The 21,888-nt window shown below is 47.5% G+C and overlaps 2 protein-coding genes across 7 annotated transcripts in view; both read left to right on the forward strand.

Moving 5' to 3' along the window:
- ANAPC5 (anaphase promoting complex subunit 5) overlaps positions 1-1,560 on the forward strand; it is a 45,340-nt gene extending 43,780 nt beyond the window's left edge. The window contains exons 16-17 of one of the 2 annotated variants that reach the window (XM_043557535.1): positions 673-835; positions 1,237-1,560. In XM_043557535.1, the coding sequence (XP_043413470.1) occupies positions 673-835; positions 1,237-1,448 (375 nt within the window). In that variant the 3' untranslated portion in view covers positions 1,449-1,560. The remainder of the gene's footprint in view (positions 1-672; positions 836-1,236) is intronic. The other variant, XM_043557536.1, reaches the window with a different exon arrangement.
- Positions 1,561-7,931: 6,371 nt separating this feature from the next.
- The window catches only part of CAMKK2 (calcium/calmodulin dependent protein kinase kinase 2), a 48,004-nt gene continuing 34,047 nt past the window's right edge, over positions 7,932-21,888 (forward strand). For 3 of the 5 annotated variants that reach the window (XM_043557546.1, XM_043557547.1, XM_043557549.1), the window contains exon 1: positions 7,943-8,046. The gene's annotated coding sequence lies outside the window, so the exon portion shown is untranslated. Of the gene's footprint in view, positions 8,047-21,888 lie in introns of all 5 variants that reach the window. The other 2 variants (XM_043557548.1, XM_043557545.1) reach the window with 2 other exon arrangements.

The raw sequence follows: 21,888 nt of genomic DNA on the forward strand, positions 1-21,888 counted from the left end.
GTTTGTATGGAGTATCTCTTTTATGTCCTTTTACTTTCAGCCTGTTTGTGTCTTTTTTTTTTTTAAGCCTATTTGTGTCTTTTAACCAAGAGTGAGTCTCCTTGTAGATAGCATATAGTCAGATCATGTTTCTTTTAAATCTACTCTGCTAATCTCTGCTTTTTAACTGAAGAGTTTAATTCATTTATATTTAATGTAATTACAGATTTGAAAGGACTTCTATTTTGCTATTTTTTTCTATATATTTCTTACATCTTTTTTGTTCCTCGGTTCCTCCATTACTGTTTCTTTTGTGTTAAATGGATATTTCTTGTTTATTTTACTGTATACCTTCGAGTTATTTCTTAGTGGTTCCCCTTCTCCCAATGATTCTTGCAAAATAAGTTTAACCCTTTGGAATCACCAAGCTAAAGGATATTGATTCTGAATGTTGTTGTAAAGACAAAAACCTTCCTATAGTGTGAATAACTACTACCTGCTATATCCATCATAATCTGAAGTCAGATTGTCATACAGTGTTTTCTAGGAGTGTGGTGCATATTAAATGTAGTACATGTCAGGGAGAACATAAGCCAGACATGGCCATTCAGGAAATAAGGTTCAGCAATGAAGCCTTTTCTGTAGTGGGCAGTGGGTGTGGGTAGGTACAGTACCACAATGTTTCTTTTTCAGCTCATCCTTGGAATCCCAGAACAGGCCTTAAGTCTTCTCCACATGGCCATTGAGCCCATCTTGGCCGACGGGGCTGTCCTGGACAAAGGCCGTGCCATGTTCTTGGTGGCCAAGTGCCAGGTGGCTTCAGCAGCTGCTTATGATCCACCAAAGAAAGCAGAAGGTAGGGAACCATACAAAGATTGCTATGCAATACTATTGCAGAAAAAAAATTAAATTTAAGACCCAGAAGAAGGAAGACATTAAATTTGGGATAGTATTTAAGTTCTCAAATACATGTTAAGATTTATGCAGTATTTAAAGTGCTTTGACATGCATGCTTGGTGTGAAGGTTGAGGGCAAGTGAATGATTATTTTAACCCTACAGAACCAAGTACCAGGCTGGAAATCAGGACTAAAGACCTTTTTTAAAACCTCCCCCTAGTGTATTTTTTTCTTCTCAAAGAGTAGAGTATAAAAGTATCTCTGGTACATGTTAAACCAATGAAAGTAGATGTCAAGTTTTGAAAACTGTATGCAAAGTGTTGAGTTAAACATGTGTGCTTTTTTCCCGTTTTCCATCAGCTCTGGAGGCAGCCATTGAGAATCTCAATGAAGCCAAGAACTATTTTGCAAAGGTCGACTGCAAAGAGCAAATCAGAGATGTTGTTTACTTCCAGGCCAGACTCTACCATACCTTGGGGAAGACCCAGGAGAGGAACCGATGCGCGATGCTCTTCCGGCAGCTGCATCAGGAACTGCCCTCTCATGGGGTGCCCTTGATAAATCATCTCTAGTGAGAGCATCCCTGCTGGGCCGCTGTACAGAATATAAGATTTTGGACTTCCCCTCCCTCCATGTAAATGATGTATTTGATGTCTGTCTTATCAATAAACTGCATTCTGATTAGTTTGTCTTATTTTGTTGCTAGAATATACATACTTGTTTTCTCCCTTTTTGATAGCAAAAGATACCAACTTTTGTTGATAAACAGCTGTTTTATTAATAAGCTATTATAAGTGTTAAAGGTTATGTTCTCTCTGGGCAAAGTTGCCAGTATCTTCTTAGGATCTGTGCACATTCTGCATCATCACAGGAATTTGTATTTAGCACCTATGCTCAGACATCAGCTCTTCTGGGTATCGGCAGGTCTCTCCAGGGGGTCAGTGGAGGTTTCTCTAAGACTTAGATTTTCCTTCTGAAGCTTCCCTGCTTTGTTGGACTGAGCTGGGGGGTTGTGGTGGGCCTGTGTGTGCTTGTAAGCACATGTTGGTTCTTGACTGGAAATTAAGAAGGAAAAGATCTGTTTATGGTTTTTGGACCAATGACAAGAAACAGATTTCAGTCACTTTCTGGGTATTTGTTTTCTTCTGTCTTCTACATTACTGTACTTCTTCTCTCTTTAACTATATAAATGAAGGATGATGATAACAAGTCTAGGAATTCATTATGAATGAGGGGATTATAAATTAAGAAAAGGTCTAAAGCTCAGAGGTGTGCGGATGCTATCACTCAAATATGTAGAGTATCTAATTTACACATCTCAACCCTGCCATTAAGCAGAACCAGTTATTGCTTTGCAAATTTATCTTATCCCTCAGTGTTCACAGGAAAATCACTCTGTTTCAAGTCCAAAACAGCAACAAGGAACCAACCAAATTTTTCAGCTTCTATCATTGGCTCTTTCTCCGTTAAATTTAAACCTGATGGAAAACAATTTATCTCCAGAGCTCTTTGAAACAGCGTAAAACAACTCCCACTCATAGGGAGCATTTGCCGGCTAAAGACAGCCGCTCTGGAAACAAGAGACTCTGTAAAGATAGAGACAGTAAGTGGTATGTTGATGTTTAAAAATCTTAAATTAGGGGCGCCTGGGTGGCTCAGTCGGTTGAGCGTCCGACTTCGGCTCAGGTCGTGATCTCACGGTCCGTGAGTTCAAGACCCCCGTTGGGCTCTGTGCTGACAGCTTGGAGCCTGGAGCCTGCTTCAGATTCTGTGTCTCCCTCTCTCTCTGACCCTCCCCCATTCATGCTCCGTCTCTTTCTGTCTCAAAAATAAATAAATGTTTAAAAAAATTAAAAATCTTAAATTAATTTGAAAGGTTATATATGGAGATAGTAAAAATTAAATATTCTTAAAGGCTGTAGAGTAAAAAGTAATTCTTCCTCCCAGGTAGTAACCACAATTACCAGTTTCTTTTTATTCTTCAAAATATAGTCTCTCATCTGATGTCAGTTTTGGCCCATGTATTTAAACTACAGTCTTTCTAGCCTAAGAAGTGATCACTCTGTCTCAGTGTAAGAAGGTTCAAGAGATGGGACAACATTGCTCAGCCGACCCCTCATGCATCAACATTAAAAACCAGAAATCATCAGATCTGACCAGGACTAACTACATGATTTGTGGGGCCAGTGCAAAGTAAAAATACAAAGCCTCTATTAAGTAGAGCATTAAACCAGGTAAGTGGCACAATTCAGTTAGAAACAGCAGAGTGACCCCCACATTCATAACTGGGTTACAACTCATTGGCTTTTTTCCTGGTAGAGCATTTGGTGAGGGAAGAGTCAGACTGGTGTAATTATGGGTGGTTTAATATAGGAGTGTAACAAAATGATGATTTGTTTAAATGGGGAAAGGGTTTGGTGAGGAGGGAATTGAAGCTATATAGCCAGTGGCCCTTCGGGTCTACACCAGAGAACTTACAGAAAAGAAAGGTGTAGTGACCCAAGCCAGTGGCTTGGCATGGTGGGAACTCTACCAGCAGGTTTGGTGTTGAGTGTTTCCAGGCCTGGGGCAAATGGGAGCAAATATTTTAACACTTAACAGACTGCCCTGTTGTAATTTATGTAAATATACTAATACATTTAATCTTTACAAGAATTCTAAGAAGTTGGCTACAGCATTAATCCCATTTAACAGACAGGAAACCAAGGCATAAGGAGATTAAGTCACTCATTCACCCAAGGCCACACAGCTGGTAGGTTGCAGAGCTGGGAATCCAACCCAGTTGCTACATTACCCTAGAGCTGCCTGTTCCTGGAGTTTTGAAAAGCACTGTAATGTTTTTGTGAACATTCTTTTCCAGTTCATTGGGCACATAGTTGTCATTTATCTAGTGCCCAATATAGGGTAGACACTGTGCTGGGTACTTCCACACATACCATCTCTAATGCTTGTCGGCCAAATACCATTTTACACTTGAGGAGACTGCCTCAGAGAGTTGGCCTAATCCAGCCCCCTCACTAGTGAGGATCAGTCCCGGTGTACAGGCTTCTCAACCTCATCCCGGGACCACCTTTGTATTGACCTATATGCCTTGAATGTGTCTACTTGTTCAGAGCATTTTACATTTTGCCCTGATGTTTTTGGGTATTACACTGATTTTTTTCTTTCTCGTAGCACATCTAAGACAAACGAAGAGCTTCATCTGTGTCCCTGCCGACTTCTCCTTTTATGCTGTTGTTTATGTTTGAGACTAATAAACATAATCTCACTGCTCATTGAAGGGAAACTTCCCAGGCTTTTTTTCTTTTTTTTTCTTTTTTTTCAACCGGTGTTTTTCTACTTTCCTGTTGAATGGGAAGGAATTCAATGAATTAAGTATATCAGCATGATTTATCCTGCTCTCTCTACCTGGATGTTCAAGGTTTGGAGAGTGGAATATTTCAGTGAACACGATGAGTAGAACATGGAACAGTTCCTAAAGGAAAAGACAAAGCCTTGGCAGGAGCTTATGATGCTGTCCTATGTGGTAAGATAGTTAAAAAAAAAATTTTTTTTTTTTAATGTTTATTTATCTTTGAGAGAGCAAGACAGAGTGTGAGCAGGGGGAGTGGCAGAGAGAGAGGGAGACACGGAATCCGAAGCAGGCGCCAGGCTCTGAGCTGTCAGCACAGAGCCTGATGCGGGGCTCAAACCCACGAACTGTGAGCTCATGACCTGAGCCAAAGTTGGACGCTTAACCGACTGAGCCATCCAGGCGCCCCAGTGGGATAATTTTTAAGTCTTACTTTTCAGCCCCTCCCTTGTACTGTCCAAGTTTTCTTAAAAATAAGATTCAGATGCTTTGTTTACTTATTTTCTTGGCAATCTGTGTTGTCAAGACAACAAGATCTGTTTGCCTAGAATAGGTCTTTCTAGTGTTCTTGGAGGAAAAAACCCAAAAAGCAAAGCCAAATTTTAAAAAAATTTTTATTTTAGAGAGCATGAGCGGGGGAGAGGGGCGGAAGGGGAGAGAGAGAGAAAGAGGGAGAAGGAGAGAGAGAGAGAGAGAGAGAGAGAGAGAGAGAGAGAATCTTAAGCGGGCTCTATGCTTAGCATGGAGCCTGATGCAAGGCTCGATCCCACGACCTTGGGATCATGACCTGAGCTAAAATCAAGAGTTGGATGCTTGACTGACTAAGCAACCCAGATGCCCCAAGCAAAGCCAATTTTTATTTTCATATCTCTAAGAAGAAAATGGTTTCCTTCAGTGGGATGATTCCTATCATAAGAAAGGCCAAATGTCAATGAAAGGCAATTATGATGTTCCCTGCTTTTTTCTAATTCACTTCAATAAGGAAGGCACATAATTGATGGGGTTTTAAGCTCTGTACTAAGTATATTAATAGTTAGCACCTCTGAGCACATACGTGCCAGGCACCAAGCTGTTATCTTCACACACGTAATTGTATTTAAACTGAACCTGTGAACTAGGTTTGTTATCTCCCGTTGACAGCTGATGAAACCGAAATCCCTTGTCTAAGACCATAGACCTGGTAACTAGCAAAGCTGGGTTTTGAGCTACATCTGTTTTGACTCCAAAGTCACAGCTTTCAACCACAATGCTAAAGGTAAACAAATGTTTCAGATGCGGTACTCATCTGTCCTCCAGGAATTTATAGCTCTCTTGGCAAGTCTGAACCCATTAGTGAAAAGGAAGGAATAGAGACAACCTGGTGGCCGAGCATCCATTACGTGGTATAGTCCTTGCCACAGGAGGTCAGAGAGGGGAGAGATCAAGGAGGGCCTGGGTCATAACATTTCAGGAACTTCTTGCAGAAAGTAGTGGATCTTGGGCTAGAGTTTGGATTTGAATGGGCACTTTCTTGCCTATCTCACATAACTGGCTTCTTGCTTTATACAGCTGTATGTATATCTAAGTTTCTGCCTGTTAGTTATAGTGTTCTAATAAGACATAGATGATTTAGTAACATGATATAAACATACAGAATTGTATATTTTAACCAGTAGCAGGTACAGACATCAACCAATATCTATTTTGGTTTCTTTAGTAAAGCAGGGGTTGCCAAGCTATTGCTCACATGGGTCAAATCTGACATGTCGCCTGTTTTTAGAAGTCCTGCTAGCTGAGATTGGTTGAAACATTTTTAAATGGTTGAAGAGAAATCAAAACAATAATATTTTGTGACATGGGAAAATGAAATACAATTTAACTTTGAGTGTCTGTAAATAAGAGTTTTATTGGAACACAGCCACACCCATTCATTTATTTTTGTCTATGGCTGCTAGAATGGCAGAGTGAGAAGTTGTCACAGAGACCACATGGCCTGAAAGCCAAAAATATTTACTATCTGGCCCTTTACCAAAAAAGTTTGCTGACCCCTGACATAGAGTCAGATATGTTCAAAATGCTCCCTAATACATATTTTGGGGGAGAATATAGCAAACTATAGAAAAATAAAGAACTATGCATCCACCACTCAGAACTGACTTAACATTTTACCATTTGCTTCAAATACATTCATAAGTGAAAGGCACAAAACCGTCTGGGTTGCTTGTCTCTATTCTCTGTCCCTACTCCCATCTTTGTAGCAGATTGTCATGAATTTAATTTACAGCCAATCCCTATTAACCTTTTTAAAAAACACTTATGTGTAAGCATGTGTCCATGAACAAGATAGACTATGTGGGGGTTTTAAATACAAACTGTACATCATACTGTATTCTGCAACTTGCTCCTTTACACAGCATTCTGGTTTGGGGATCTTCCCATATGTGTGCAAATAGATGTAATGTACTCCTTTGAACTATTGACAGTATCCCATCAAACGGCCATAACACGTTTTGTTTATCCATTCCCCTGATGAACAGTTAGGAAGGCTATTTCCGGGTTTTCACTATTACCACAAAAGCATGAGACCTGGTGAATATCAGAAAGGGTGTACGTCTTATCCAAAAGCTCTGAATTGTCTATGAGGGCTCCAGAGGACCTCAACAGAAATCCACCCAGTTGACAAGAGGACTTTGAACCTTTAATTACTTTGGCCTTTGACTCCCCTCTGGACTTGATTCCCTTTTGGCTTCTTGGCAGGGTCAGGGAAGACATCCCTTGGGTAACTTTTGGTTCAGGACTGGGTTTCAAAACCATCTAAGGCCGGCAGGTCAGGTAACCCTTGAGGTCTTCTCTCTCCCTCCCCCTGCAGTGCTGTTTAGTCCCAGATGGGGGACTAAACACACTCTTAAGGCTCCAGCAAAGTACGGCACCCAAAGGGGTAGACTGTGAAGAATATGATGTATCTCACAAAAAGCATCTAAGTAGTTTTGGGGGAAAGCTAGAACTTCATTGGGTTTGGAGTAGTTTGGTACATCCGGTGGAGTGGGGGTGGGAAAGGAACAGTGTTCCCCAGCCTTTAGGGCAGGCCCCGAGCGGTGGTCAGTGGAGAGGCGGGTGAGGAAGGGGGTTCCCCGAATGAGCGGTGACCCGAATCAGGCCGCATCCACCTCCCGGCAGCTGGTGCAGAGGCAGCAGCCCCGGGACGGAAGCCAGGCCGCGAGGCGGGACCCTGGGTGTCCCGCGGGCTTGGGGAACTTTCCACGACTCAGCCGCCGCCCTGCAGTCCCCGCGTCTGGCCAAACAATGCGAGCGCTGCCCGCGCGTCCGGCCTGCCCTAGGGTGCCGCAGCCGCCGCGGAGAGAACGGGCGTAGGGGCGCGCCGCGGAGGGGGGCAAAGTTGCCGCGCAGCCTCTCGCGCTCGGACGCCCGGCAGGTCTCTCCCCTCCTCGCGGGTCCGCGGCCTCCTTCCACCGCTCCCGGCCCCGCCTCACTTCCCCTCGCCGCCGCCTCCTCCCCTTTCTTCTCCTTCTCCCCCCCCCCCGCCAGCCTTGCCGCTACTTTCGTCTCAGCCGGCTCCCACCTCCCCGCCCTCACCCGAGCGGGGCCGAGCCGGCGGGGGCGCGCCGAGGGCGGCTCCGCGCCCGGGTTTCCAGCGGCCGCGGCCAATCCCCGCGCAGCCCGCGGCGGCGTCGCGCTCCAGCCGGGACCGGGCGGCTCCTCCCGTCCCCGCCCCCTGCGCGCCCGCCGGGGCCGCGGAGTGGAGCGCGTGGCCGCGCCGAGACCAGCGGAGCCGAGCCGGGGGCGCAGAGCGCGGGAGGCGGCGGCGGCGCGGAGCCCAGGTGAGCTGACGGGAGCGGGGCCGCGGGTCGGGGCCGCAGCGCCGCAGTCCCGGGCGCCCTCGCCTCCTAGGGGCTGGGGGCCGCTGCCGGGATTGCAGACAAAGCCCAGAGGCCGGCCCCAGGTTCCCTCCACCGAAAGGACCCCACGTGCGCCGCCCCACGCCCCGCCACGTGGGGGGACCCGGTCCCCCGGCGCCCCTTCCCCCCGCGTCCTCGGGGCGCCCGGAGCCTCGGGGTAGCCTCCTCGGCTGGGCCGCGCCCGGCCGGGGGTGGCAGGGGCGGTCCCGGAGTTTGGAACCCGTGTATCACCCGCGGCCGGGGCCGTCAAGGATCTTGGAGGCGGCCTAGGCCCACCCCCTCGCGTTTGACAGGTGGGGAAAGCTACAGAGCGCAGGAGAGCAGAGGGCCGACGGACTTTGAGCACCCCACCCCCGCACCCCGCTTGTCTTGGGGGCAAGCCCAGGCCCTGGTAGGTTGGACACCAGGCGGCAGGACCCTGGATCAGCAGTTGCGGGGCCTGGGGACCTTTGCCTCTCTTAGTCGGCCCTTTGCCTCCGCCCTCCGGAACCGCGCTGGCTGGTCCTTTTGACCTAAATTTACCTCGGGACCGCAGCACTCAGTGAGTGCAGAGAGGTGCCTTCACCGGCACCCTCTGCTTGACTCCTGGGGACGCGGGGAATCTGGGCCCAGCCCCGCTTAGCTTTGGGTCTTGGTTCCTGGAGCTCTTGCAGGCTCCCCCCACTCTCTGCACTGCCCAGTTTGGGAAGCGGGGTGTTTTCACAGCTCTGCCAGCCTCTCTGCTGCTTGCACTTGGCGCTGAGGAGGTTGCACCTTATCCCCTCCTGTCTCCCGCAGAAGGTTGGTCGGAGAGGGATGGCATCCGTGTGGCGGGGAGCTCAGAGAGGGCTCGCTGGCCTGGCGTGGGACTTCTAGTGTCCACTTCCTTAGGGGCAACTTTTATCTTCCTCACTCTGGGAGTCCCCACAGCCCTAGAGATAGAAACTTCACGTGCACTAGAGTGGTACTGTCGTTTACCACATCCCCTCCCCTGGCTCTGCCCCCACGGGGTGAGGGAAGAGAGAGTTCTCCATCCCCATAGGCTCCCTTGTTCTCAGGGGGAGGTAGGGCAACCTGGGGAGGGCTTTGGGGACGTTAGCCCCCCTCCTCTCAAACCACCCCACAGAAACATGCAATTTAAGAATTAACTGGGTGCATGCTATGCAAATACAGCTTCATGGTGAGCCTTCAAATCTCCTTCCAGATTGCTCATCATAAACCCTTCTGACATAGGAAAACAGCTACTGGTAGTGAGAGCACAGTGTATTTTTGTAATAAAAAGTAATAGCCATCATTTGATGAGTCCCTAAATACTGTGCTGTGTGTTACATGCATCCTCTCATTTCCTACCAACATCCTAGAGGAAGAGATTTTTTATTCTCATTGTAGAGATGAGGAGATTGAGGGTGGAAACAATCCTGCAGCATTGCTGGGAGTTAGCCTCATTTTATAGAGGGGTCAGAGGGGTTAAGTAACTGGCCCTGGGGGTCACACAGCCAACCCGGGTATGTCAGGCCCTAGAGCCCGCTCGTTTTAGAGCAGAGTCCCTTGCAGAGTCCCCCAGCTTTTTGAGAGGCCCAGAATTGTTTACTAAACCAGTCTATGTGGACACAGATCTAAGCAGGCATGGTGCTGACTGGGCTTGCCCTTGCTCCCAAGTTGTGAGTGGGCCAGAAGCCAAACATTCCTAATACCTTTGTTCCCATCGGGGTGGTCCTACCTTCCTGGCAAGAGTTTGGAAAAGTGTCTGGTGACTTTGGTTGTCAAAATGATGCTGAGCACTTCTGGCTTTGGTAGGTGGGAGCCAGGGATTCAAAATGTCAGGCAAGCAGGCCAGATCCATGCCAGGCGTAAAGAATTGTCCTGCCCTGAATGCCAGGAGCATCCCTGTTGAGAATCACCAGGAGGAATAAGTGTGGTGGCAATGAAGGAAGCAGATGGCAATGGAGGTTCTGGTGAAATCTCTTCTGGCTGGTATGAATCCAGGAGGCTCCCAGAAAGAGGTGTCCTTTGTGCTCAGCCTTGAGGGATGGGCTTAAAAACAAACAAACAAACAAAAAAAACAGATTGGATGGGAGTTGGAGGGGAGGGATCTCACCTAGCAGAGGGAACTTTCTGCAGTAACCCAGAGTTCTCTCCTTGAGAATGTCAACTTGGAAGCAAGATGGGCTACAAGGTGGGGAGACAGTACTCTCAGGAAGGGATGGACTGGGTGGGGCAGGCCAGGCCTATTTTGGCTCAGATTTTAACATGGGTCACAGAGTCGTCCTCACCCCATCATGAACCCATTTAATGGAAGGGCTCAGAGAGGCGAAATACTGTAACTTGGTTAGGGTCACTTAGAACCTTCCTCTCCCCGGCGGGCTGCCTCCCAGTGGCTATGGGAAGCAGAGAGCTCCCATATCCTTTCCCAATCCTGGAGACTTGGGACAAATGCTGTTTCAGATTTTCCTTTGGGTCAGAGGGCCTTGTGTTGCTATTTTCCCCTAGATGTTTTGCTTTTCCAGTTAGCTCCTCCCCCTTGGGTTACAGGCCCCGGGTGTGGGGTTCAGGCATTCCTGGCTCCACGGTGCTGCAACGGCCTTCTCCCTCATTTCTGGTCTTCTTTCCTGGAAGTTAAGGAAATTGCGTCTCTGTTTTGGAATGGCCTTTTTTTCTTTCAGGCTGTGCTTGTCGCCTTCTTGGCCTGTTAATAACAGGAGACCTTTTGTGTCTGGCTTCTTTTTCGTGGAACATAATGTTTTCAAGGTTCATCCATGCTGTAGACTCTGTCAGTGCTTCCTTTCTATGGCTGAGTAATATTCCCTTGTATGGATAGACCCCATTTTGTTTATCCTTTCATCGGTTGGTGGATATTTGGGTTGTTTCCAACACAAGGGTTTCTTAAGGCCACTTTGTGCGTTCCTCTGCCTTCTCAGCCCCCAATTAATAAACCTCTGGGCATAAGACATTATTGTGTCTCTCTGTTTGCAGGAAGAGGGTCATGGAAGGAAGGGTTTCTGAAATCAGTTGGGGAACAGCTTCCTGGAATAGGGTTTTCAGAACTCCCTGCGTCTCGCTCGCCCCCCTCCACAAGAACCCTGCTTCCTCCCAAAGCTCAGTGCCTCCAGGGTCAGTGCACAGGTGTGACACATGTGATCTTAAGGGAGAGTGTGGATTTCATTCAGTTCCATTCTCTTCAGTCGCGATGATTTGTTAAATGTAGGTCCCCATGTCATCTTATCGGTATGTATTTTGTGAGACTTTTTCTAGGTAAGGGAATCCACAAAGCAGAGAAAGCCTCACCAGACAGATGGAGCCCTAACCCTGTGGCCGGGCATGGAGTCAGCTCAGTCTCCCGACAGCTTGGCCAGAAATGCCCACCACGGAAATTGGAAATCTAGCAAAAACCAAGCTGGGAGGAAGCCCAGAAAAGACTAGCCCCTCAGCCCTTCCCTGTTTGATAGCTGAGTAGGAGTGCAAAGAGGAGGAGAGAACACTGTCTTTGGGGGGGTTAACTGTGAGCTGGCTTTCACACAGAAGATGGACACCATAGCTACCCTCTAGCTAGGTCACAGCGGCTCCATTTTACAGATGAGAAAATCAAGGCCCAAGCCCCTGGGATCTGTATAGTTAGTTTCCTGACATACCTTTTAATATAATATGCTGGCGGATGATGCCCATTTTCTTATGGAATGGAATCCCCCTTTTCCAGGAGGGTATGGTTTTGCTCTCTGAAAAAATAAGGTTTTAAGTGATTATTTTTTCTTTCTTCCCTGATTGGATCCCTTCCTCAACACAACCCAAATCTGGCATATTTCAAAGGAGGTGGGTGCCGTTGCTCCTCTGAAGATCTCTGGCTCCGGCATTCCTTGCTGGGGATGTTAGTGACCAAAACGGGGAAGGAGTGATTTCAGGCGTCAGTGTTTTCCATTTCTGTCGTGTTGGTAGTGGTGCTGCTGAACTTTTTTCTTCAATTATGAAACATGTTAAGCATAGAGAAAAGCCAAGTTTTGTTTTGTTTTGTGTTTTTGACTGCCTCGTGTTTTTGGAAGGCTGGATGGAAACAGGGCAGAGCAGGGCGCCGCGTTTCACTTAGCGCTGGCTCTGGAACTTTGATGATATTTTACTGAACTGAACCTACACTTTTGGGGGAGGGGGGTTGGTGACAAGCCCTGTCCTCGGAGCTGAGGGGCGCTGGGACTTGGTCCCTGTCCCCAGAGAACTCCCAGGTGAGTGATCTGTGAACTCTCTGGGAGTGCTTTGGAAAAGATAAATAATTCTAGCATTTTCCCTTTTGAAAAGGAGAGCAAGAAAATTCCAAGAGTCTGTTGTACCCCCACCCCCACCCCATCCTGAAAGCTGCTGAGCAACTATTTTTATGTTGTCTCTTTTTATCCTGTTGGCTTCTGTAAATAGTTGAGAGATGGCAGTTGCAGAGATAAAAATGCTAATTCCAACCTGGAGAGGAGAGAGGATGGTCCCCCAAGAAAATGCCCCCTCATCCCTCCCCAGGCCAAGGCCTTGCTCCTCTGCCTACAAGGGCATGAGGTAGAAGGTGAGTGGATGGGGGAAGGGGCATCATGGGTGGTGCTAGAGATAAGCCTCTGCTAGAGTAGTTTAAATGGAGAACTAGTGGTTTGGGTGGGGGCAGGGTGTGGAAGAAAGAACACCTCCCTCATGGGTTTTTAAAGGTGCATTGGGATTTTGCCTTTGAGGCTTCTGATGGAAAGAGAGTTTATTTAGATTCATCCCAGACAATTCCCCTGTCTTCTGTGTCCAGGTGTGGGGGACAGGGTTGGTCCCTCAGAGGCAGAGCCAGCTCCCAGCCCCTCCTTGCCCCTACTAGCTGGGGTTGCTTTGTTCTGGAGGCTGTGGAGGGAGGGAACTAGATTTAGCATCACCTCCAAACAGCAGGGAAGAGGGAGGGAGGGAGGGAGGAGCCCTGTGGGTGGGCAAGGCAGGGGTGCTTGTGGGTTCTGAGCTGGCCCCTTCTATCTCCTGCTTGCCAAGCTGCAGAATGTTGGAGTCCAGGTCTTTTTCTTTTCATTACAAACTGAAATTCCGGTTGTTTCCCTGTCTCTTCCTTTGGTTCAGTGAAAGATGCAGTAGGAGAGGAGGAAAGAAGTAAATGGCTCCCACCTCCCTTTGCCAAATACCCCCAACACCCACTCCACACTCACCCACCCAGTCGCCTTTCCTGGCTCTTCAAGGTGGGGACCACCAGTGTGCACCTGGCTGTGTGATCCCAGCCACTCTCCACGACATTCTCTTATCCACCAATCAGTAGCCTCAAAGGAAGACACCTGAGCTTCTTGCTCTGTAAGCATCCTGGCCCCCAGGGCACATGGGGCTGCAGGGGTCAGGACTCCTGGTTTTCTAGCCCTGGAGACCTGCTGGGCTGCCTCGTGGAGGTCGCCTCACCTCCCTGGGTCCAAGGGACTCCATCTGCAGCCCTTCACGCTGATGATGAAAGCCTTGGGAGTATGCACAAATTGTTTTGACATACGTAAGCAAGGACGCAAAGTTGTATGCACACTTTAATTTACATCTTGCAAAAAGTGATGTATGTGGACAAGAGTTAGAGGAGAAGATGAAAAGAATAAAGTTAGCATGGTGGGATTAGAGATAAAAATTTTTGTTTTAATATAAATTCAGGCCAGTTGAGGGGCTTGAACTTGCTAGCCGTAGAATGCTTTCTTGGCAATAGCCTCAGTGTAGGGAGCATTTGCTGTGTGCAGGAGAAGGGATGTGCACTGGATCACCATGCCCCATCTCTCCAGGAGCCTCTGGTTTCACACCTGTGCTTTCCCAAAGCACTGTTTGATTGTGGGCAAGTCACTTGGACTCTGCCTCAGTTTCCTCACCAGTGAAATAAGCATGATACCTTGACATGACTCCTAATGTTGTTGTGACAGTTAGATGACATGATACATGCAAAGTGCTTAGAATAGTGCCTGCCACTTGGCAAGCACTACAGGTGGCTGGCTCCCATCTAAAGCTGCCATGGCCGCTGCTACAGTGATACATTTCTTGTACTGAAGGTGCTGGTCACTTTCTTTCCTTTGCTCTGTCCTATTTATCGGCCCTTCCTTTCCCCATCCTTGATTTTTTTATTTAAGGTTAGAGAGAGAAAAAAAAGACTTTGGAAGTTCTGGTTTCTGCCTGACTGTCAAGGTGAAGGCTATCTGGGTTACCAGGGAACCTGCAGCTGCCTGGTGGTTTGGCCTGGTTGAGAGCCTTAAGGCGTAGGCAACTGTTGATCTGTCAAGAAGCTTAGTGGGGAAGCTTTTCTGTCAATCAGCTCTGGGTTGTCTATCAGTCAAGACCCTTGGTTGTAAGTGACAGAAGACCAATCACAAACTAACAAGCAAAAATAGGTATTGGCTCATGTAGTTAAAAGCTTCTGGTATCTATGGACTTCAGGCATGGCTGGATCCAGGTACCCATACAATGTCTCCAGCTTCAGTTCTTCTCTGTCACCTCTCTTCTCTCTCTGTTGACTTTATTCTAAGCCAAGGTTCTCCCCAGCCCCTGATAACTCTAGAAATCCATCCTTCTTGTTCCAAGTACCATAGAAAGAGACATTTGCAATACTTCTGCCAAACCCTAGAATAAGACTTGGTAGTCTGACTTAAGTCACACACCTACTCTTGAGTCAAATCACTTGACCAGAGAAATTCACGCCTGATTGAGCAGACTTAAGTTATATGGGAACCCCTGAAGTTGATGGTGCAGACAGCTACATGGAATCACCTTTCACAAGAAAGAGTGGTTTCCCAGATGTAAATCAGGCTGCTGCTATAAACTAAAGGAACATAGATAGATTCAAGGCTAAGTAAAGAAAACTTCTGAGCAGACTTGGGATGAGTGATACAAGCAACGGCCTCTAGCCAATATTTACTGTATTTACTAGCCAATATTTACTGAGTGCCAACAGTGTTCTGGAAAGTTCTAGGTCCTAGAGTTGAGGAGTAAACAAGAAAGGCAAAGCCTTGGCACTTAGAAGTTAAGTCAGGTTGCTGTCTCCATTCCCAAATCCCATGCATTTCTTTTCTGATCACCCTAAGACCCCATGTCTTTGTACCCCTCTTGAGCAGGTGGAGGTTTTGGAAGTCAGAGGAATGGGCTGTCTGCTCCCCTTTGTTAGAGATTTTGCTCAGCCTGGACTTTATTCAGGATGCAACATGTGGACATTGCAGGGCTGTACTTGCAATTTTTAGCCCCTTCTTGAAAAACTCAGACCAATTTTAGCTTTTCCTGGAACCACTGCTTAACTTTGGGCAAATCAGTAAATCTTTCTGGACGTTCATTTTCTCATTGGTGAAATGAAATGGTTGGAGCAGGTGACCACCGACGTGTGCCCTAATTTAGCGCTGTCATGTGATGCATCTCCAAGCAAGGCCTGTAGGGGTGAGATGTGGAAAAGGGGGAGGGGGCGTGTGACAGGCACTCAGCCTGTCCTGGGTGTTGAGGAGGCAAGGGGAAGTGGTGAGGACTGACCTTATCTCCTGTCCAAAGCTGCAGTGGGTTGTCGCCAGGAGAGAATATGGACCCAGTGCTATCAGAATGTCCAGTACTTTAAGAGACTCTGGAAATTATGACTTTTATCTGAAATGTGCCGGCTTTGAAATGTTGACATCTCATTCAAATAGTTTTAGACACAGGGTAGGCCAAGCAAAATAGGTTGGTGGCCAGATGTCACCCGAGAGTCACCATTTGCCACCTCTTTGCTCTAAGGACTGTGATGGGCACCGGGTCTGTGCACGCTAACACCAGCATTATCCTTCCTGCCGTCTGCCAAGGGAGGGCCTTTGTCTTCTGGGGAGACAGTTTTAGTGCTTCCAAACTAAGGAGTGCTGAGGGAGATACATTGCTAAGAGTTGGTGTCACCGAATTGATAAGACTGTTTGGCTGGGCCAAGGCCCAAATCTGGAATATTCTTGCTGGCATCAAACCTTAGCGCTGTGTTGGCCAGTCCAGCTGAGCCTCCCAGGTCTCGCGCTCATGCGTTGGGAAACTCTTCTGAATCCGTGGCCTCTGAGGCAGTGGGCTTCCCTGGGTAGGTGGGAGCTGCCTTAGTTGGCTAGGGCTGCTGTGAGGGAGGATACAGCCTGGGGGGCTTCAAGAGCAGAACTGCATTGTGTCACAGTTCTGGAGGGCAGAAGTCCTAGATCAAGGTGCCGGGAGGGAGAATCTGTTCCATGTCTCTCTCTGGTGGCTTGCTGGTGATCTTTGGCCTTCCTTGGCTTGAACATGCGTCCGCCTTCATGTTCTCATGGGGTTCTCCCCTGTGTGGCCCTAGGTCCAAATTCTCCCCTTTTTATAAGGACACTGGTTATATTCGAGTAGGACCCACCCTAGTGACCTCATTTTAACTTGATAACCTTTGTGAAGACCCTGTCTCCAAATTAAGTTACATTCTGAGGTCCTGGGGTTAGAAGTCCAGCATATCTTTTTCGAGGGGCACAGTTCAGTCTATAACAGGTGCCTAATGGGGTCCCTGTGACCTTGCCCTGGGCTGCCCTTTGTGTTCTCCATCAGCTTCCTATAAAGTTCTTGTCTCCAGCCCCTCCAGCTTCCTTTCCAGAGCCCCTGCACACACTCGCACTCACACTCATGCTCACACCGGCCTCCAGTTCCAGGAGGGGTGGGGTGGTGTTTCTGTTCCTCAGCCCTCCCACGCCTTTACTGCCTTGGGGACTTCTCAGAGCTCACTCCTCCTGGAGCAAGTTCCTGCCCCCTCACCACCTACTCACCCTGTGGGTCTCAGCCTAAATATAATTTCACCAAGCAAGGCCTTCCTTGACCCACCCCCCATTCTGATCTGTTCTCTTTTGTCTTGGTTTCTCCCCGCTTGTACTTATACAGTCGTTTGTGCTTTTAAGAAATCACATGTTTTGTTTATCCACCGCATAGTAGGTCCTCAGTAATTACTTGAAAGAACAAATGGGTGAGTGAATTTCCTTTAGGACCTCCCTGAGCCTCAGCTTCCCCACGTAAGAGAGGAGGTGGCTGGCCAAGCCTGTTATCTCAGGGAGGACATCATTGCTGGCCTTGGCCAAGGCATCCTTACAGCTATTTGGGGCCCCCATGTTGTCCCATGGTGCCCGGAACCGTGTAGGCTGTTCTCAGGTTGGGGCACATGTCCCTGGCACACTGGCTACTTGCTATCCCGGGCTCTGTGGTGGCTCTGTATTTGGTGAGCAGGCGCAGGTTGGAAACGACCCCCAGGAAATGAGAGCACGCTTCCAAGAGGCCAGGGCCACTGGGCTTCCTGGCAGAGGAAGCAGTGCTTCCCTTCACCCTGGCCCGGAGCCTGGTCCATCTGCTTCGGGAAGGGGCTGGTGGCTCTGAGTCACCCCGTGAGAGGTGGGGGAGCTTGCCACCGCCAGCCCTGGGGAGATGGGGAGGCCTTCGAGGGCAGGGAGAGAGGACCCAGGTTTGGGGCCGGAGGCTCCAGGGAGAGGACTCTTAGCATTTAGTCAAACCCAAGGAGCTTTGCGGAAAGGTCCTCTTATTCTGCTCCCCCCCACCCCCAAATACCTTGCTTAGCAGTCCCTCCCTGGCAGAGAGCCTGGGGGGATCAAATGAACCAGGCTGAGCCCTGCTTGGTGCAAGGTAAATGCTCAGTTGGATGTTAGCTATTGCTGTTGTTATGCAAACCATTGTCTTTGTATGATTTTTTTCTCCTGGGCAGAGTGGTTTTTTTTTTTTTTTTTAAGTTTATTTATTTATTTTGAGAGAGAAAGAGAGAGCACAAGCAGGTGAGGGGGGCAGAGAGGAGCGAAAGAATCCCAAGCAGTCTCTGCACCATCAGCAAAGAGCCCGAGGCAGGGCTCTATCTAACTCACAAACTGTGAGATCGTGACCTGAGCTGAAATCAAGAGTGGGTTGCTTAACCGAGTGAGGCACCCAGGCTCTGCTGCCCTGGGCAGAGTGTTGATAGGTTTCATCAGATCCTTATAGAGCCTGTGCCCTTGTAGAATCTGTGTCCCCAAAGCTGGGCAGAGCCAGACTCTGTAGGGGTCAGTGGTAGAAAATGACCCTCCTCTGGGTGAATGACCGGCTTGCTTATCAGGCCTTGCTGCAGACGGGGTGGGGGTGGGCAGGCTCCAGGTGGCCTCCAGGCCCTGAGGTCTGGGCTCTCCTTCCTGAGACCCAGACACACCTGCCCCTGCAGCACAGAGGCCCCCATCTCCATCTCAGCTGGAGCATTTCTCCTCTCCCGCCTCCTCCAGACCTCAAGGGCCAAGGCCCTGGCCAGACGCCAGTTTGTCAAGGAGACTGATTAAAAGCAGCTTTGCTGGGGGCAGATGGCTTGGTGTCCTTGGCCTGAAGTGAAGATCGATAAGCAATTGTTTTTCTCTTGGCAAGAAAAAAATTCTCCATTAACTTTCTTAGGTGCTGCCAGACCAGTTTTCTTTTCAGGAACGCTGCAGTCCTATCAGAGGTGGTTCTGGGAGGGAAGACAGGTCACTGGTGCTGCTCTGCTCCCCTGCCCTGGGAGGTCTGTGGAACCCATACAAGAGCAGGCTGGCTCAATTGGACGTCAGTAGCTCTTAGGAACATTCTGGAACACGGCTGGCAAAACCCAGCCTAGTAGGCATTCAATAGGTAATTGAAAGAATAGCTTTTTGAGCACTTAACCAGGTACCAGACATGATACTGAGTGCTAGCTATTTAATCCTCATGACTAATGGGTTACCTCCCATTTTATAGATAAGAAAACTGAGGCTGAGGTGGGGCTAAGTCATTTGTGTGTAGTGAGCCCAGGCAGTTGAACTTCAAAGGCCCTGCTTTTCTTTTCCTGGGAAATACTCAACATAGCAAGCTGGACCGCAGAGAACCTTGAACTTGTGTTAGATTCTTTCACTGATAGGGAAGCCATGGCAGGAACACAGTTAATGGTTTCTTTCTCAGACACAGTAAGGATGGGATAGAAGAACAGGAGTGGGACCAGCTGCCCCCTCCCCCTGCCTCAGCCCTCAAGGTTTATTATCCCAACTCCTATCATGGTCACAGCTGTCCTCTTTTAAGAATTCATCTCAGAAGAGTTACTATTTGTCCATGGTACCCAGTGGAAAGTTAGTCCTTCCCACCCTGTCCCCTTGCTTCTGCAAACTAGTCATTTTCTCTTGAGGCCACTGTTAACCATTTTCCCTTTCCAGAAATATGCTGTTGCATATATAGTGATTTTCACACGTATGGCCTTTTTCCTGTTACGTCAAAATAGCAGCATACTAATGCTGTGTTTTTTTTTTTTTTCCGTGTAACAGTGTGTCATGGAGCTAATTCATATTAGGCTGTGTAGAGTTACCTCTTTTAATTAAAAAACACTTTTTTAATGTTTATTTTTGAGAGAGAGAGATAGACAAAGTGTGAGTTGGGGAGGGGCAGAGAGAGAGGGAGACACAGAACCAAAGCAGGCTGCAGGCTCTGAGCTGTCAGCATAGAGCCCGATGAGGGGCTTGAACTCACGAACCGTGAGATTATGACCTGAGTCAAAGTTGATGCTTAACCGACTGAGCCACCCAGGTGCCCCAAGAGTCACCTCTTGTAAAATAAACTCATGTTTTCTCTGGGGATACATGTACCTCATCTTTTTTACTCAGTCCCCTGTGGATGGTCATTTCATATCATACTGCCACAAGAAATCACTTTTTACATGTGTGAGGTTGTCTGTAGGGTAAATACTCAGGTGAGGAATTGCTAAGTCCAAGGTATATTCATTTGGAATTTTGTTAGATATTGGTGAATTTCCATTTTTTTTTTGTTTATTGTTTATTTTTGAGAGAGTGAGAGAGGGAGTGAGAGGGAGCGAGCTTGGGGGGGGAGGGGCAGAGGGGAGGAGGACAGTGGATCCAAAGTGGGCCCCACGCTGACGGCAGGGAGCCTGATGCGATGCGGGGCTCAAACTCCCGAACCCGTGAGATCCTGACCTGAGCCGAAGTTGGATGCTTAACCTACTGAGCCACCCAGGTGCCCTAGTGAATTTCCTTTCATAAGGGTGCCCAATTCATACTCTCTGTAGCCTCACCAAAATAGTGCTATTATTACATTTTTGGTCTTTGCCAATCTGATAGATGGAAAAAGTAGTATTTCCTTATAGTTTTATTATTAAAAATTTTCTTAATTTTGGTAAAATATACATAAAATAAAAATTTACCATTTTAACCATTGTTAGGTGTACAATTCAGTGGCATTAATTACATTCACAGTGTTGAGAGACCATCGCCACTATCTATTTCCAGAACTTTTTCATCACTCCAAACCGAGGCTCTGTACCCCTTAAACAATGACTCCCTGTTCCCCTTTTCCCAGTTCCTGGTAACCTTTATTTTCTGTCTGTATGATTTTGTCTATTTTAGGTACCTCATATAATTGCAGTCATAGAGTATTTGTCTTTTAATATTTGGCGTGTTTCACTTAGCATGTTTTCAGAGTTCACCCATAGGATAGCATGTGTCAGAACTTAATTCCTTTCTACGGCCGAATCATATTCCATTTTATGGATAGAACACATTCTGTTTACCCATTCACAGTAGATGGACACTTGGGTTGTTTCCACCCTTTGACTATTGTGAACAGTGCTGTCATAAGCAAGAGTATATATGTATCTGTTTGGATCCCTGGTCTTAATTCTTCTGGGTATATACCTGGGAGAGGAATTGCTGGATCATATGGTAATTCTACAATTAACGTTTTGAGGACCCATCAAACCATTTCATTGTAGTTTAAATTTGCACTTCTCTTACTATAACTAAGGCTGAGCATCTTGTCATATGATGGGTTTCTTGGTTGATCTTTTACCGTGAACTCTGTGTTCATAAATTGTACCTGTGTCTGGGCTGGGCCACTGCAGTGATTTTGTTAATGCTTTTCCCGTTGGTCTTTCCCCTGCTCCACAGGGGTAGGGACCCCATCTGCTTGCATTACTGTCCAGATTGCCTGACACAGAAGCTGTTCCATAAATACTTCTTACAGGACTATCGTAAGAGGGCAAGTGGCATTTTTCAGCCTCTCATCCACCTCCTCCGCTCCCATCTACACCCTCCTCTCTATCCCCTCACTGCCACCCACTGTCATCAAGAGATAGCCTTTCATTCATTCATACAATTTCTCCGCTCAGCACCACTGTTTGCCTGACATCTTCGTGATATGGGTGATCGATATGGAGAGCCACCACCATGAGCATCTGCGGATGTACTCCCTGAATTCTAGTGGCACCTGTGACATTTGTCCAGCAGAATTTGTCAAACACATGAACCAAAGGTTAATATTCTGTCCCGGAGACAGAAGGAATTGACAGTCTAAGGAAGTGTCAACTTTTTTTGTTCACATAATATGAACTTAACCATTTAAAAATGAACACTTCAGTGGTACTTAGAACGTTGACAGTGTTGTACAGGTACCACCTCTGTTTACTTCCAGATCGTGTTCAGCGCCCCAGGAGACCCTATACCCATTTGCAGTCACTCCCGTGCTCCCCAGTACCTCCTCAGTCATAGGCAATCACTAATCTACTTTCTGTTTCTATGGATTTACCTATTCTAGAAATTTCAAATAAAGAGGATTGTATGTATGTGACCTTTGGGGTCTGGCTTCCTTCACTTAGCATGATGTTGTCGAGGTTCATCTAGACTGTAACATGTATGAGTATTTCATTCCTTTTATGGCTGAATCATATTCCATTGTGTGGATAGACCACATCCTGGTTATCCATTCATCTGTTGATGGGCATGTGGTTGTTTTCCCTGTTTGGCTATCATGAATAGAGCTATTTGAGTATTTACCTAGAAACAG

Source organism: Prionailurus bengalensis, chromosome D3, assembly GCF_016509475.1.
Source record: "Prionailurus bengalensis isolate Pbe53 chromosome D3, Fcat_Pben_1.1_paternal_pri, whole genome shotgun sequence".
Classification (NCBI taxonomy): Eukaryota; Metazoa; Chordata; class Mammalia; order Carnivora; family Felidae; genus Prionailurus; species Prionailurus bengalensis.